The sequence below is a fragment of the Gallinula chloropus genome (assembly GCF_964237585.1).
Source record: "Gallinula chloropus genome assembly, chromosome: 1".
In the NCBI taxonomy this organism is placed as follows: domain Eukaryota; kingdom Metazoa; phylum Chordata; class Aves; order Gruiformes; family Rallidae; genus Gallinula; species Gallinula chloropus.
Genome location: NC_140085.1, coordinates 180,906,284 through 180,924,273, shown reverse-complemented (window position 1 = coordinate 180,924,273; position 17,990 = coordinate 180,906,284). Strand labels below are relative to the sequence as shown.

The 17,990-nt window shown below is 40.0% G+C and overlaps 1 protein-coding gene across 1 annotated transcript in view; it reads left to right on the top strand.

The window, feature by feature from the left end:
- Positions 1 to 17,990, top strand: part of EPSTI1 (epithelial stromal interaction 1) — a gene marked incomplete at its 5' end in the record, with an annotated part of 48,459 nt that overhangs the window by 17,946 nt on the left and 12,523 nt on the right. The window contains 2 exons of the mRNA XM_084274274.1: positions 4,547 to 4,620; positions 16,103 to 16,196. Coding sequence (XP_084130400.1) covers positions 4,547 to 4,620; positions 16,103 to 16,196 — 168 coding nt within the window. The remainder of the gene's footprint in view (positions 1 to 4,546; positions 4,621 to 16,102; positions 16,197 to 17,990) is intronic.

Here is a 17,990-nt window from a genome sequence, read left to right as displayed (position 1 = left end):
TTGACGCCACAACAACTCACTTATGAATCTTCAGTTTTATTTTGTATGCTTGTTTGGTTTTTTCCAGAAATTCTCACAAAGCATCTTTTCATTCTGTGTGCTGCATAAACCTTTGCAAAAGTTTGTTTATGTCTCCTTGGTGGAAATCAAGCAGCGCTCAGTTGAGAATGTAATGTGGTATTTAAATGAAAAAAGAGGGGGAGCATGATATTGATGTGCACAGTAGTAAGGAGAGAAAGGAAGATTTTGGGTTTGCACATTTTGTCTCCATAAGAATAAAAATATTTTTCTGAGCAGAAGCTGAATCCTGAGAGTTAATTAAAAAATCATAACTACCAGATGACATACAATGACATGCATAAACAAAAATAGCCTTAATTGCCTATAGGCATGACTTTGTCTGTTCCCAACTTTCAGTGGTTGGCATTAGTCTTTGGGGATAAGCTCATACGCAGTAACTCACAGGTACAATAAATATTACCATGTGAAAATGTCATTAGCAGTTACCAGCTCATGTATAGTTCCAATTGCAGTGATGATAGCAATGGTAGAAATGGGATTAATTATATTTTATTTGCCTATTAAATATATGTTGTTTGCCCAGGGGCATTGGACAAGAAAAATGTTTCAAGACTGCTATAACTTATAGATACTCCTAGAAAATATATTGACATATCAGTTTTGTTTTCATGCTCTTTAATTTCCTTACCTTCACTCCCATAGATTATAAAATCTTTATAGATGTTGTAGATAGTAAAATTGTAACTATCAGTTTCTTCTAAAGGAGAATGCAATATCATGGCAAACATCTTTGCCAAACAGACTGTTTAATTTGAATAAATAAACATATACCCACAAAGCAAACAAACAAAGCAGAGGAGCATGAAAAGGAACTCTTAATTTGAATTTGTTTATTCAGGTTGTCTTCCACAATAGCGATTAAGCTGATCAAGGTTTCTGCTTGGAACCAGTTTATTCAACTTCACATTTAAGAAAAGCATGCTTGGAAAGCCACCAAAAGGTGTGGATTTGTCTATCTCACCTTGCCTGCAGATGAAAGGCTTCTCAGTGCTGAGGCTGACAGGAAAGGGATCCTGAAGAACTGGGACTATACGACCAACACTGGGCCCTGGTTACTGCAGGAGTGGAACCTCTTTATTTTTCTTTCTTTTTTCCTTTTTCTTTTTTTTTTTTTTTTTAAGTGCTACATTTGTAGGCAACTGCACCTGCAGGGCATCAGCTGAAAGCATGTCTTTCTGCAAATTCACAAGCCTCCTTTTCTTGCTGGCCAGTCCTCCTTTCTCTCAAGGTTATTATTCATTCTGTAAAAAACAAATTGTCTGACAGTCTGAAAAGAGATAACGGCTAGCTGGCTTTATCAGCAGAGACCCTGAAACTTGAACAGCTGGGGAGCTCCTTTGCCAACAAACATGAATGGTGAAGCCCTACACACTAAAGTGTGATGACTACAATGGATGCTGGTGCTCAGCTCATTTCTTCCTTGATTGCAAAGATGATGTACTGTAAGCCAGCACTGCTTATGAACACAGGAACTGTTTGTGCTACTGCTTTAATGCTCGTTTTGCAGGGAAAGGCAGTATCCTCTCTTCCGTTTTCTTTGTGACCAAGAGAAAACTGGGTGTCTGCCAGAGCAGTACCCAAATGCGGAAGGTCTGCCTTACCATCTGTATGAGTCCACCTGCCTGTCCCTGTCATCCTTTAATTAACCATGAGGTTATGTACTGGAATACCAATGCTCTTGGCATTTACCTTGTCTCTCTCCAACTCCCACTGAGAAGAGGGGTGGATCCTTCCCCCTCATTCTGTGTTCCACAGGACCAGTTTGTGTGGGCTGGCACTCGAATTTCCATGTGTAGTAGTTAATGGATTTTGTGGTCATGTTGGGCAGTTTGTCCTGGGGCCGCCTTGATTTTTATATTGGATAATCCTGGGCTGCATGAGTTTAGATAGTCTTCTAAGCTAATGATCTCTGATTGTTCACTGAAATAATTTTGGAGACACTTTTTAACACTAGCAAGGGAGTTCCTATTTCTTTATTTGCCCCTAGTGCTGAGATGCATGGGACAAAGTGTGGGAGCACATGGAAAGTAGCGTCATTATTATTATTTGCTAATTAGTAACAGGCATCTGCAGTTTGGTGTCTTTTGTGCAGCCTTTCACGGATTTTGCCCAGCATGAACTGTTACTTTCTTTGAGTTTCTTGGATGAAAAGACTGTCAGAGTTCCCTGGAAAACAAAGTGCCATGGTGGCTTCTCGGTTTTTAAGCTTTCTGCATTTGTGCTGGACACAAAATAGCATAACTTCAGTGCAGAGGATATTTCTGTTGCCTGACATTCGATCTTTATTCCTGTTATCCAGTGTTCCTGTTACCCAGCCTTTAGACTTTCCTTCTGTATTCTAAATCTTGACTAAATATTGAAAGATTCAGAAGATCGAAAGGCTCAGTGTAATTATACCGCATCTGACTTTCTTTTGCTCCTGCATTTCACACTAACAGTCTTGCCATCTTTAGAAACTGTCCCATTTAGAATAAGCTGTAATTTCGTTTTATTCTTTATCAAATCATGTGCTCTTTAATTTGACTGTGTTAATCAGCATGAGTGGCCTTGTTCAGGAATTTGTTAAAGCCGGGCACTTTACAGACCTTCTGCTAATGCTTTTCAACATGTTTACCTTCAATATCACAGCTGTTCCATTCTTGGCTTTGTTTTTGAAGATGGTGCCAAATGCAGAGTGCTTTGGCAACATCTATTGATAGATTGTCGTTAATTAGAGAATGTCTCTGTCCCATTGCCTGTCACTTATACATGTCCTAAGCAGGGGTCCCAGGGTAAACCTCCAGAGTAGAAAGCAGTCACTCCAGCTGCAAGGAAGTAATTTCAATATGCTGGAGTTTTCTTCAGGCACCATTCTGGTGTTAGAATATCTGTAGCATATTTCCTTATTTTTAATATAGTGGGATGTGGTGGTGATACCGAAGGATTGTACTTACCAGAGTTAATATCATTGTGTTCTTCTAGCTAGGAGCTAGACCACTGCAACTCCAATGATCTTTCGATTCGGACTTTCAGGAGCCATGCAATACGATCATGGATCCCAGGTCAAATGCTTTTTCAGAGGCAAAGGCTTCAGCTTTCAGTATTGAGCAGTGGTGGGGAAAAGCCTAGGAGCTATTACTGGTGTCTTGAGGGCATCAACATCCACTTTGACAATAATAGATGATATCAGATTTCCTTTCTTCCTCTTTCCTTTCTTTCCCTGTAAATTGTTAAATTGTACAGATGGGTGAGAGTCTTCTGCTTAAATAGAATCTGTCTCTTGGTGGAGGGGTTAGGAGCAAACAAGAGATCCCTTGAGTACTATCAAAATTTACTTACACTGTGGGGTGATATTCCTTACTTTAGTTCAATTATTCTATTAATTGCACAAATACTTCATGCATTCTACCACCATCTTAGCATGTCAGATCACTGAGCAACAAGTCACCTTATTCAGAGAATCATCTTTGTTTATTCTCCATTGCCTTTTTCCAAATAACAACTATGTCATTTGCCTTCCAACAGTTTATATCATTATACAACACAGCATCTCTTTTCCTATCTACAGACATCTGACAGGGTTGGATTTTTTAATCCAATCCATGCTGAGCAGAAATTTGCACTTATTCTGCAAATATCTTCCAGACAATCATTCTTGTATCCAATTAAAAAATACCCATCCTGAAATCACTGAAGGCAAAGTAATTGAGTAAATACCAATTGAATTGTAATTTTTCTGAAATGTTATTGATTGTAGAATAGGAAGGAAATGATAAGGATGGGGTTACAGCCATCTTCTTAACATCACTTTCCCCCTCACACACACCTGCTTACCCACCCCCATTCTCTCTTGCCTTGCACAATGTCCTTTCCCTTATTTGGGGCTCTGACCAAACGTGCTATTCTTGTCTACAGCCCCCTTCTTGTCTCTTCAAGGTATTGCCTGAAATTCCCAGGGCACTTCGTTTAGAGCAATAGTTCATTGCTGGGCTACCAAACATTTACTTTTTTTTTTTTATTTGAGGGTGTAGTCAGCTTGCCAATGTACTTGTGAAGGCCACAGGTCTAAATGCAGAGCTACCTGTATGTGTATCACTATGCTATGAGACTATAATCTGTTTTGGTGCAGTGGTTTGTGTTGTCTACCTTCTTACTAGAGCCAATGCTGCATCAATTATACTGAGAGATGGCCCCAACAGTACTGTAGCGTGAGAGCTGTGAAGGTGCACAAGGCCCTTTGTGAGGATAGATGGGTCTTGCTGGCCACGGTGTGGATTACTCTTTCAGATTAGTCTGTTGGCAAGTTTACTAGGAGCTGTTTGATCATGCTTGAACACTTCTAAATGTGGGATTGGGTCACTTCTGTACCCAACTGCTACTGTGGTTGTTTTGAAAAACAGAATATTGAAATGCTTGAATTTAAATAATTGATATTTGTTTCTGGCTTACTGGAAATCTCAAATATGTTCTGTTTTTAATGCTGTAGGCAGAGAGACTTGAAGTTAAAAAAAGAATGGAAGAAATGCAAAGAAAAGAGATGTTCCTTGAAGATCAACATTAGTAAGTAAAATCTGAAATTTATAACTTCAAATTCCTCGTCTGCTTGTCCTTCTGTTTTGGGGTTTTTGATTCTTTGTCTTTGTCTGCTTTGGGGCTTAGGAATGGTTTGGCTTCTGTTTCTGTTTTTGGTTTGAAACTTTTGACTTTAGGGCAAGAGGCAACAGGCCCAAACTGAAACACAGCAGGTTCCTCCTGAATATCAGGAAACACTTTTTTTCTGTAAGGGCAACTGAGCAGTTTGCCCAAGGCAGTTATCGAGTCTCCATCCGTGGACATATTAAAAAGTTTTGATCAACTGATTCTAGGTTGCCCTTCTTGAATTGGGGTTTGGACAAGATGAACTCCAGAGGTCCCTTCTGACTTCAGCCACTCTGTGATTCTGTGAAATATTCCAAGCTTCCTCTGTACTGTATTCTGTGAGCAATTTGGTTCCGTAGATTTTTCTTAGCTTCTGAAAACATAGGCTTTGAAATGAAAACTGTAAATTATAGAAAGACTTTGTGCTTTCTTTCTCTAACTGAATTGATATGTGAACATTCAATCCAAGCCTAATTATTGAAACAGGATCTAAATTACATCTCCACCCATTTGTTTTAGTAACTAGTAAAGACATTTAATACACAAAGAAATAATGAGGACTCCTTATATTTAACATAGTCCTATGGCTTGAATGTAGAGAACTGCTGTGAATACCTGCTTCCAAAGAATACCTCCTTAATGTCAGATTTAGATATGGCTTAATTCCCTGCTTTGCCAGTTCAGTCTATCCTACTTATTTATTTTTAACTGATCCAAACCAATTCTATCACATAATTAACACACAGTGCTGTTTAGTCACCTTTACTGTTTTTATCTTTGGCTCCTGAAATTACTTACCTGTGTTCCCAGTATGATTGATTGCTCCTTCCTCCTCTGTGACCTTTAAAGGAGTCACTTTTGTCCCATGCTAGTAGTTCCAGTTCCTTCATCATTTGCCCAGACTCCATTCTCTAATGTATATACATTTTAGTGCTTTCTTACTGATCTCAGCTTTTCTTGCCTTTTTGCTTTTATTTCTTCCCATTTGGCTTTAGGTACAGCTCTTCCCTTAAATACATTGCCAGCGTTTGTCTCTGGATATTGGTATGTTGCTGGCTGTTTGTCCCAGTGTAGCTTTTCCACACACAGACACCGTGTGTTCCTGAGGATTTCTGAAGTTCCAGCTTTAGATCTCTGCCTGTTTCTGGCACACTAAATGCCTTTATGCCCTTGGAGCTTAACTCAAGAACAACCTGTTTTCAGGACAGGGTCCTTCAGTTATGTTGCTTGCTTTTTCTTCAGGGAATAGTTGGGGTTAGCTTCACATTTAATCTGTTGGGGTTTTGGGTTTTTTTTCTTTTTTTTAATAATCTTACAGCTTAATTGGTTATGAACAGAGACATATCTCTTCCTTTCCCTCACCTTCCCTGTCTGTACATGTTTTTGCTTAGGGTGAAATGAATTTTGCTGATCAGTGCTTTTTTCCACTAAAAGTAAGCTTGGTTCTGTCAAAAGGAGGCTGAAACCCTCTGAAACCCCTTCATGTGGGCAGTCAGTTGGTCCCTACGTTGTGTGGGACCAACTGACTGCACTGAGACTCAGGCTGCCTGGTCAATGGAAAGGAGACTGGTGGACGTTCTGTCCACTGATTTAAGATAACCTTGTGAGTGTTTATAGAATCCCAGAATGTGTAAGGTTGGAAGGAACCTTTAGAGGTCATCTAGTCCAACCCCCCTGAAGTAAGCAGGGACATCTTTACTAGATCAGGTCACTCAGAGCCCCATCAAGCCTGCTTTCAAGCACATCATCTCCTAACCTTTATGGATAATGGTGATTGTCCCAATCCAGGTGCAGGACCCTGCACTTGACTTTGTGAACCTCATAAGGTTCACCTGGGCCCATTTCTCCAGCCTGTCCAGATCCCTCTGGATGGCATCCTGTCCCTCTGGCACATTAACTTCACCATTCATCTTGGTGTCATCAGCAAATTGGTGAGGGTACACTCAATCCCACTGTCAATATCATTAATAAATGTATTTAAAAGCACCGGTCCCAGCACAGACCCTTGAGAAACTCCATTTGTCACTGTCCTCCATGTGGACTTCAAGCCATTGACCACCACCATATGGGTGCAACTATCCAGCCAATTCCTTATTCACTGAACAGTCCACCCACCAAGTCCATATCTCTCCAACTTATAGAAGAAGTTGTTGTGAGGGACAAAGGTTTTGCAGAAGTCCAGATAGATGACTGATGTTGCCTCAGGAAACCAAAGTGACTGATGCAACTGAAGGTAAAGATGGACTGTTGAGCTTCGTTGTTTAAAATAACGTTCAACTGTTAGAAGATTATTTGTATGTACTATGCATAGAAAATACACCAGGTCGGGCCTGTAGATACTATACCTGGTATAAGTGAACTGAAAACCTACTCGCAGTGAATGCAATTTTGGCTCTCATAAAACCTCCCGTGCTATGCAGAGTGACGCTAGTGTCTTCTCTGGTCCAAAGAAATGATCTAGTGGACAGAGGAAGAGGAGTCTTGGGCAGTCATGGATTTCCCACTGGGTTATGTTGAGGTCATATTGCTAAGATACTGTGTTATGGAGCATAACATCCTGTAGTGATGGGAAGGTAACTATGCAACATCTCAGGTCTTGTAAAGGAACTGGTACAGATGTACTACTGGTTATTAGAGACATTGCAGAAAAGTGTCTGATATTTAAAGTGGTACTTTTTGCATACTGCTCAAAAATGAGTGACTCATTACTGCCATCATCTAAAAGCCTATGTCTAGAAATGAAGAAAACAAATATGAGGCTGTGCCCATTCTTCACTGTCTCTGCTGGAGTATTTTGATCTTCTCTGCTTGCCGGGAGAGAGAAAAAGGAAGGTCATGAGCTGCATATGAAGCAATGACCTCTCTAAAGTCATGGCCTGTGGAGCCACTTCAAAAGATAAGCTGCCTTGTTAGTCTGTTCTCTGTAAGCATCTGTAGCTGCAACATCACAATTTTCCTGAGGAGATCAATGCCTACCAGCAGTCTCATTAGCTGAGAAACCTTTTAAAATTGATCACCACCTCTAGCTGTATCTGCCTCCACGGGGTACAGTCCAATCAGTACTTCTCTTGTAGGAAGTGTGGCTTCTATTTGTTATGGAAAAGCAGTTAAGATCCTCATGTCATTAATGTACTCTCGACAATAAAGCATGATGCTGCCCAGAAGTCTGTTTCTATTAAATCCCAGTTGATATTAAAAACAGGAACTGAAATCCCCTTTCAAAGGGTGTAACATGAAGTAAGCAAATGCCAAAAGGAACAATTGTTTGCAACCTTGGTCACCGTCTGCAGAACACAGTTATTTCCCATCTCTTGACAGCCTTGTTAGCTTCTTTGTGTACAACTGGTCCCTGAAAGTCAACTGTACCTGTTATCAAGTATGCTGGAGTATGTGTTTATGTCTTGTGAGAATGGAGTTTAGACGTGCACCTGGAGTGCCGTGGAAGAGTTTGGAAGTCTTTCACTTTTGGGGTCACCATCTCTTCCGACCCAGGTTGACTCAAGCTCTATTAAGTGATGGAAATGGACAAAACCCACGAGGTATCTCCTGAAGTAGCTGTGTATGGAAAAACCTGAACAGCACACAGGAGCACACTTTGGGCTGGGGTAGCTGCTGCATGGCAGGATTGCTGTGGTTTGTACTAACAGAAGAGAAACACCTCAGGGATTTACTGGTGAGAGCGTTGCTTTGGTTCCACTTCTGCAGATACCTTATCTAGAAAAAACCCAACACAGTACACATGCACTTGTCTACCAGAAACTACTTATGCATGAAATGGAGTCCTTACTTCTGAGTAATGGTGTCTTGGATGCATTCTACACTGGTGGCCTGTGGTAGGGCCTGTGTTTCTGTGAGAGTGCGTTAAAACATAATGAACGTTTGTGTAGTCCATACTTTGCAACTGTTAATCCTTGTGAGGACAGGACTGAATGTCTGTCTTCCCAAATGAGAATAAAGAAGAGGCTAGGTGTCTGGCTCAGGACTTTTCAGGACATCCCTTTTTAGTTAGGACACAAAAAAATGTCACTTCAACAGTAATGAGGGATGGCCACCTCAGGACTTGCTTTTCTCTGTGGCTTACTGTGCAGGCTGTTATGAATCTCTGCAAGAACTGTTGCATGTCTCACCATAAGGTTTTAGCCCAGTGCTCTAGTAAGGTGCTTTTATTTAATTTGAGTTTCACTTCCCAGAAACTGTAGTGTTGGATGTGGTCCACTGCGTTTCTAATAGATATCTACCTGTTTATGTAATGGGAAAAGCAGTTTAGCACATAGGGTTGTTTTTTATTTAATAGTACATGATGGCAGTTGTATCACTTCATCTTTTCCTTTGTTATATATTCATGCCTCTGTTTTTGTGAAGGTTGTACTCCTGTAAAAATTCCTGGCACTGCTGCACTCAGATCCATATGTGTACTCAATATATTCTGCTCAGAATTTGGAGCTTGGAGCAGAGTTTGCCAGAGTGCCTCTAAGTGTGTATTCCAAACACAATGCAGGAGGTTCACCAAACCAAGCAGATATACACTTGCCTGCCAAAGCAGTTTTCTCAGAAGTCATAAAATTCAAGAAAATAAAACCTGAATCAAAAGAGAATTTTTATTTATTTATCTATTTTCACAGGATAAATACTAGTGTCCTTGCCAGTTTTTAGTCCCCTATGATGTGTGGTTCAAACAGCAGGCTGGTAACAAATTTTTCCCACAGAAGTGCAAATGTAAACCTGACCAGACTTCTAATACAGATTGCTAGAGAGAATGAAAGAGGACTCACACAAAAAGGGTTTGCAGCCTTGAGAATCCTTTGTTTGCTTCTTTTTACCACAATGGTCTCCGTTTTGTTCATTTGCTCCTGATTATTTTAAGCGTTGTCAATTATTTAGCTAACAGGCAGAAAACTAGGCTTTTATAGACATCCAAAGGGACTCTCTTGAGTGTAATAATGAAGGCAGTTTATTGAACGCCTGTGAGGTTGCTTTCTAATTGTACGCATTAATCTGCCCATGCAAGCTGGCTGAAAATATAGAAGCAGATTGCACATGCAGATGGAGCACACAGAATGGAAGATCTATGCAATAGACTTATACAAATCTGCATTTTTCTTAAAACTGGATTTATGCTTATTACTTCAGATAATAGATGGAACTTGGTGTCTAAAATAACTTCCAAGAGTATTGGATGAGTTGGTGGGAGGAAAGAATAGTGTAGCTGTATTATTTCATCCAGTCAGGAAAACAAAAAAAAGCATGTGGGTTGACATGAAAGATTAGTTTTGGGTGTGGGTGGAAAGTGATGAAAATAATTCTGCTAAGAAAGTTGCCTTTTTTTTTTAACCTATTTTTATTCTTTTTGTAAAGTCTTATACCTAAACTGAGCTAACATCACATTTTTTGTTCTTATCCCCAAGAACAGGAACACATGTTCACGAACCTGCAGACAAGAATGCCTACCAGCCAAAGATAGCACAGTTTTGATCGCTATCATTAGATTTGTCCAAGTTCTCCTTAGTATGCTTGTGCGTTACTCCTAAGTCTGACAATACTGCATTAAGCTCAGTATGTGGCTACTGGAAGGAGTTGTGCTGGAAGAAAGGTGAACTAAATACCTAGAGGATAGCCTTTCTCTCCAGGAAAGGGCATTGGGGAAGAGCCATCAACATAATATAGCAATTTGGTTAATTATTTTAGCAATGGGTTAATTTTTCACGTTGTAATCTTTTAGCCTATAGCTTCCAGCAAAAGATAAATCCACTCCTACCTCCCCTCAAAAAACCCCAAATTAACCAAATTTAAAAAGCACATTAGTTCATGCTGATAACTTTGCACATTTGCTGTTTGTTCTTACCCCAAAGTGGGCTCTGTCCTGCAGGTGTGGGTTAGAGATGAGGTAGAGGAGGAAAATCAGAATCCATACAGAGCTGAGGGCATGTTTGTTGCTGACAGATGGAGGTGTTTGTATTACCTTGCCCCTTGTCATGGCCTGGCTGTAGGAAACACAGCAGTTGCTTGTAGCCTTCTGAATTTACCTAAACCTTGTAAACTTCTTGTTGGTGTGATAAATTTCCACAAAGAGGAGTGGATGTGAGAGGACGCATGTGTAATTGCATACCAGCAAACCCATTGGTGTCCCCACTCAGGCTACTGGTAACTTCATTAACAGCTTAATTTTTAAATGCATGCCTTTTGGTGAATTGTTTTCCCAAATGATGTTGTCAGTCCCCAGAATCACTCACACTTCAGAAAACGGTTTTTCCATTTGTGAAAATCCCAACAAAACTTCTATTTGGAATCTTTCTCCATCTCCCAACATGGGAAACCTGCATAAGTAGACTGCAGTCTCATAGACCTTTGCGTTAACTCCTGGAATTTCTTCTGTCATAGAATCATAGAATGGTTTGGAGCTTAGAGATCATCTTGCTATGAGTAAGGACACCTCCCACTAGACCAGACTGCCCAAAGCCCCATCCAACCTGGCCTTGAACACTGCCAGGGAGGAGGCAGCCACAGCTTCTCTGGGCAGCCTGTGCCAGGGCCTCATCACCCTCACAGTTAAAAAGATATCTAGTCTAAATCTGTATCTAGTCTATATCTAGTCTAAATCTACCCTGTTTTAACATTTCATTTTGTTAGGGCACATGACTGAGGACCAGCAATAGCCCTAGTACCAGCCAGCCTGGCTTGTGTGTCATAGCATCCTGCCTGACCAGGATACATATGGCAAAGTGCAAGGCAGAACTCCCACTGCGGAAGGAATGAGGGTATGAGTGAGAACAGACCCACTGTGGACCTTACTGAAATGAAAGCCACTTTTTCTTGTGGATAGGTAGGCTTTAGAAGTGTTAAGCAATTGATGTTAATTTCGGCAAAAGTAGATAAAATTGTTACACTTATCCAATTAAATGTGTTGAAGAGGGGTGAAGTGTAGATATGCTTGCTGGTGCTGCAAAAAGATGTGTCTTTGACTAAATTCACTTTTTCTGTTTTGTTTCGGTTTTGAGGGGGAGAGTCCTGCTATTGTTTAAAAAACATCATGAAACTTCTGGGCAGATGTGAAACTAAGATGCATGCATTATGCATGGTTCTTCGTTTTTCAGCTGATACAGAAAAAAATGGTGAATTATCACTTTAGCATGGCAGTGAATTTGGAAGCTGATGTACTCATGTCATTCAGCACTAGATGCAACTTTTGTTGTCTTAGTGACTAATCATGTTGTCTCCTCTCTCAAATGGCTATAATGATTTACCTGGCTTGGGATTATGTTGTTCTGGGGTTTCTTTTTGTTTTGGTTTGGGTTTTTTTAGTACTGGTTTTGAATGGCTCTTGGCACACTTACGGATGTTCATTAGAGCAGAATTGTAATTCTGGAGATCCTGCAGCTTGAGAAAACAAGTTCAGGAGCTGTCTTGTTTTCAGGAGCAGTAAGAGTGGCCATTATCTTTTAAAAAATGTCTAGAGAAATAAATAGATTTATGATATATGTAGAAGTATTGTGCTTTTTTTTTTTTCAAAAGCATTGGTATAAAGGACAGTATATTTTTCTGTATCCTGGCATTTCAATATCCATCAATTAAAGCAAAAGAATTAACTGCCACTGGGAAGCAGTAATGAAGATTGCAAGAAACCTTTTTAATTGATGCATTTTTAATGTTAGCCTGTAAAAGAGACTTAAAGCCAAGAGCTTTATGTGTAGGCAGAAAAATTCTTTTCTTTACATCTTTGTTCTGTGAGGAATATAGTCTCCAATGAAAAGCTTAGCAAGTGGTGCTATGCGACTCTTGAGTGGAATAAGACGCTGGGGCCTGAGCCCCTGACCTTATTTATGTCCCTAAGGATGAATACTTTTCAGGATTGGCTCTTCTGTTTGCCTTATAGATCTGAGAGGGGTTACCCAACTAGATGGGAGTAAAGAACAAGTGATACATGAAGTTACATCAGAGGATTTTGGACCTGAAGTCCTTCAGTGAGATAGTTGTAATTCTTCAGATTTTCCACAGTTGCACGCTGGAATCAACTATGGAGCTTTTCACTTCTCAGCTGTCAAGGCTGGTGACCCTGTTAGACCATGGGAACCTAGGCCAGAGGAAGGTAGGTTATCCACGCCCTTGCCTCACCCCAGTGGGCATGTGGGTAGCACACATACTTACTTTGAAACTACTAAAAATGCACATGGATTCCCTGATCTACAGGTAGATTGTGAGTGCAGGGTGCCAACTCTAAATCCCTGAATTACATGGTTCTCAGTGGAACACCTGGCGGATTCATGTTTCTGCATTTTACATGTAGTTGTTGAGCTTCAGGTATATGCTTTTTCATAACAGCTTTTCAGAAAGGACTCTGCCTGAAGAGTAGTTGTGAAATCTAAATCCAGGACCCACAGAAAGCATCTGCAATATGGATTGATTTCCACAGTTGCGCACTGTCCCCTTCTAGCACGTTACCCTGACAGCAGAGTTGGTATTCCCCATGAAAGCTCTTAAGAGTTTTTAAGCCCTGAAATCAAGTACTGTGTTTCACTTCACCACAGGTGTAACTGTACTAATAAGTTAAGCACTGTCAGTCATTGTCAGTTTTGAGGCCAAAAGGCCCTGAGACTGCCGCCTTCTGTTGCTAGTGAACTTTTTTAACTCCCAAACCAAGGTGGCTGCATCCCAAGTGGGAGTTACTTGTGGTTCATCTTCATTCCCAGACAGCAGCCAGGAGTTATTTGGGAAAGTGCTACTTGAAACAGGTCAAAACTATTCCTGGAACTGTTACCACAATGGGCTGAGTTCCCATGCTAAGAGTATTGCCTGCTTCTATTAAACACATCAGTACAGGAGTCGCCTGTTTTAATTAGCAGAGCAAAAGGCTTGTTCCCAATGGTGCCATGGGAGACAGGGCTACCAAGTAAGACAAAATACCCTCATGAGATTGCTCCAGTTTAACTAGTGCTTCTGAGGAGCTCTCTTCAGCTTGATGTTTAAGGGTAGTCAAAGCTCACTTTAGCAACCTATTAGGAGGGTGTCGTCTTCTTGATTTGTCAAAATTTTGAATCTCCAAGATACTTTTGGAGGTTATCAGGATGCTGCTGTATTCACATTACTTTCTTCAGCTCATGCTCTTATTTTCTTAGTGTTAATTCAAGGAGCACAGTGCATTAGCATCTTCGATTATTGCTTGAAGTTTTAGCAAGAGAGTGAGATGTTGCTCCAACTGTCTGAATGTGGAACAGCTATGGATACTCTGATATGCTGATTTCCTTCTGGAGATAATGCTTTCCTCTCTGGAACATTAGTTGAAATGTCATCTCTCCAGTGACTTCCCCTTTCCTTGCAGCATGGCTTATGCTGTGCTCTTCATTGTTATGACTTTAGGTTTATTGTTATGAAAAATACCATTCAGACAATATTTTGACAGTCTGGCAACACCAGATGCACTGTTGGGTTTCCATAGTTTCCATAGAAATGATACACAATGAATTAACATCTATGACTGACTTGTCTGAGTTACTCTTTAGTTAAGTTAGGAAACCTGATTCCCTTTGTTGTGATAGGGATGCTTTCTTAATGTAATAGTTAATTTAGTGTGATAAGTTGTTTTCTGTACTCAAAGGCAGTGCACAGTCTTGCTGAAAAACTTTATTTGCATCCACTCTTGTAATCATGTTTTATAATATGGAAACCAAGTTAGCTTTTCATCTATCAGTGTACTGATTCTGGAAATGTAGTGTCTTAACCATCCACCCCATTTTCATGCAAATAATGAGAACTTCCACATACTCAATGTCATTCTTTTGCCATCCATAAGGAATTAGGACATTTAGGTACACCACCAGGATGCCAAATGTTTCTTAGCAGAGCTTCAACCTTCTCAAATGCATTCCAGATTTTCCATAGGACTTCTTAGTCTTTCTTGTGTAGAAATCAATTGCTATTTTAGCAATTTTAGCATAGGTAGAGAAACACAAAATCTGCAATTTAAAACTTCAAATACCCCAAATCCCACCACTCAAACGATCACGTTCCATAGAAAAAAGTACATGTGCTTAACTCTTGGGTAAGAAGACTATTCATTCTTTTAATGTTGATATGCAGGTTCTTTGTAGATGAGGGAATCGTATGTTTCACTTGGTTCTGTCTGTATTGTGTTGTCTGAGGTCTGTGTTAACTACCCAGGTAACAGAGGAAAGGGTGTGAACTGGTGAACTAGGAATGTTGAGACTCTAAAAGCATGGCTTGCTGCAGCTTAAGCAAGTACTCTGTGCCTGAAGTGGTAACACGGTTTTGTGTAGAGCAGTACAGAAGAACTTGTCAGTTCTTGTTCTTTTTCCCCACTTCTCAGTATGCCCACTGACCAGGAGGGCATTTAAAAAATAAAAATGCATCTACTCACCATTTCAGATCACGGAGTGAAAGATAATAACACTTGGTAGTCTCTTTCAGCAGTTAGTCATCATCACTCTTTGGCAGCCAAGACGTTTTCTCCAAGGTTAAGTAGCTGTCTTTGGTAGTGGCGTCTTCTCCCTCACAGAGGTAGCTGTTTCCCTTGTTAACAGAATAAATCTTTGTGTTGAATGCCTCTTGACGCACTCTTTCTGCTCCCACTTTACCACATTCATGTTTTTCAAAGCTGTATACAGAAATAAAATTGCCTCTTTCCTCTAACTCTATTCCTTTGAGTGAGCAAGGACTTGAATAGAAATGCCTTGGTCTGCAGGTCAGGAAACTGATTCCTGATCTTGGCACTGAAAGTCTTATTTTTAGCATTTGTTTGTGTCATTGCTTGTAACTTTGTTTAACTGTACTTGAGACTAGGAGCAAAGCAATGCTACATTGAATCTGGTTTATAAGGGATGCAATTGGAAAAATAAAATTACCCTTGACAGAATAAGAAATGACAGTGTTGTGCAATTCTGCTTCAACTGAAGACAAACATTTTTTTATCAATGCTAGAAAATGCTTCAAAGTGTCATTGCTTGATTAAATAATCTGTTGTAAGGCTGCATTGTGTTAACCATGAAGATGAACTCCTTAAAATAATCTTTTAAACTACTTATCTGAGATTTATGGATCTGGTAGAAGGATTTGCAACAATTCAGTGAAGCAGTTCCATTCTGACCTAGTCTGATGCCATGCATGCCTCCGTTTTACAATGAGGAAAGCATAACCACTATACACCCCAAATACGCAAATGGCAATAAATTTTTGCTTAAAATTTCCACTCAGCAAATATCTTATCTACAATATAGATTCTGTATCCTCTGCCCCATTTCATTCTGTCTGTCTCCATAACCTTTTGTTCCACCTGTGATGTTTTTCAGCAGTCACATGATAAAATGTCTAGGCTAGATTCCAAGGGTGGAATAAAAAGCTGTATTTATTTTTATGGAAGCACTAACAGTTCTATTTGGATTGGATTTCTTTGTAGCAAAACCAATGAATTATTGAACAGATTGGACTTGAGTTTGCCAAAGAATGATTCCTGTCAGATTGCTAATCGTGGCCCAGAATCTACAGCATGGGTAAGCAAAACCATGGCATGTGCAATATTTTCTGTCAGTTTCCAGGTGCTGTCAATAGTGTGATATTAGAATATTCTAATTGAGCTTAATTGCCTAGAAATAACTCAGTGAGTACCAAGGAGTCTTTCTGGGTGAATGAGGTTGTCTACATTGTCTTGTATGTGCTGGCAGAGAATCCTACATAGTAGGGGACTGCCGTTATTAATTAGAGATCTCTCTCTGACAAATGAGAGCCAGATTTATATTCTAAGGTCAGATTAGAATCTTAAATTGGGCTCTGTACCCACCAGTTGGTGGCAAGCTTCTATGAAATCTGAATTAGTTCATGTCAGCACATGGTTGACTGCATTGAAAGTCTAGACAGAGGAGAAGCTCATTTCTCACTGCATCATAAAAGTGATTCCATAGACTGTTTGCGGACTTTGTCCCAGCCTGAATCAGCCTGGTAAGTATCAATGTAATTAGTAAATAGATAGAGTATTGGTTAAGTTTCTTATCCTAATTACCTCAGAAAGGCTTTTTCACATATGATTAGTCTCTTTTTGTCTAAACCAAGCTTTCCTACTGATGTAAAAAACCAGTGAGGAATATTAACCCTGAGACAGAAGTATTTCTCCTTTAGGGAAGTTTGTAATTTCAAGAAGACAGAGAGCAGGCAGCCAAGTGAACAGAAATTGTTGTTCCAAATAATGGTCTTTGATCAGCAGAAACTTAAAAGTATCTGATCTGGGCAATTCTCTGTTATGTACAACCTTGGACACCAGCAGCTCTGTAAAGGAAGGGAAAGATTTACCTCCATATTTCCTTGGAAGCCTTGGAAAAATTACAAGACCCTTCCATTATAGAAGTTGCTGCAAACAAAATATATAACAACTCTGTCTTGCATCTGGTATCAATTCCTGGTTTTCAGTTGTATGAAAAAGGAACGTGATACTGAACATAGGTTCTTTTTCCCTTTGATTCCTTGGGTCATTCTGTGTCTCTGAAAACCACAAAGAACTTTGCCTATGTGGGCAGATTTATAGCTTCAAGGAGCCAACTTCTGCCCAGCATTGCTGGACAGAAGGTCAATTGCAGGAGAGTGGCTTTCAGAATGTCTTTTGTAGTACTGGGCAGACAAGCAAGATGAAAGACTATGGGAAGGGAAAAAAAAATGTCTTAAAACCACTTATACTTCCCTCTTGAAGCATCTGATGCTCCAAACAATAGGGAGGTTGTACTTTGGTAGGGAAAACACAGCTCTGCAGCCTTTCCTATGGTATGAACATGGACCTGCAGAGACGAGTGAGCTCGTGTCCCTAGGCCTGACTTAGATTTCAGCATTATGCTGTGGTGTCTTCATATCTATACAGAAGTGGATGGAACACTGAATTCTTTCAGGTGTGCAAGTCCTATTTTAGCCTTTGCCTTCTATTTCACCTAACTACGTGTGACTTTCTTGTTCCAGCTTTGAACAGTTTCTTACAAAGTTATGCCAAATTACACACTATAGTTCACCTTTGACTTCACCAATAACCAAGTAGATAAAATACATACTTTATCTGTACTGGTTCTTATTAATATCAGCTGATGTTGTACATGTCTTTTATGTGGTAGTGTTTCTAGAGCTTTGTGAATTAAATCATCACTTTCTTGTAATGCAGCAAGTGTAAATAAGTTGGCAAAATGTCTTCCCAGCCAGCTTGGATGAGGTGCAGTCTATAGGCACAGCCTCCATGCTCTGTGTAAGGAATCTGAAGCACAAAACCAATGAGTTGCTAACCAAACATGGCACACTACCAAAACTCTAAACCA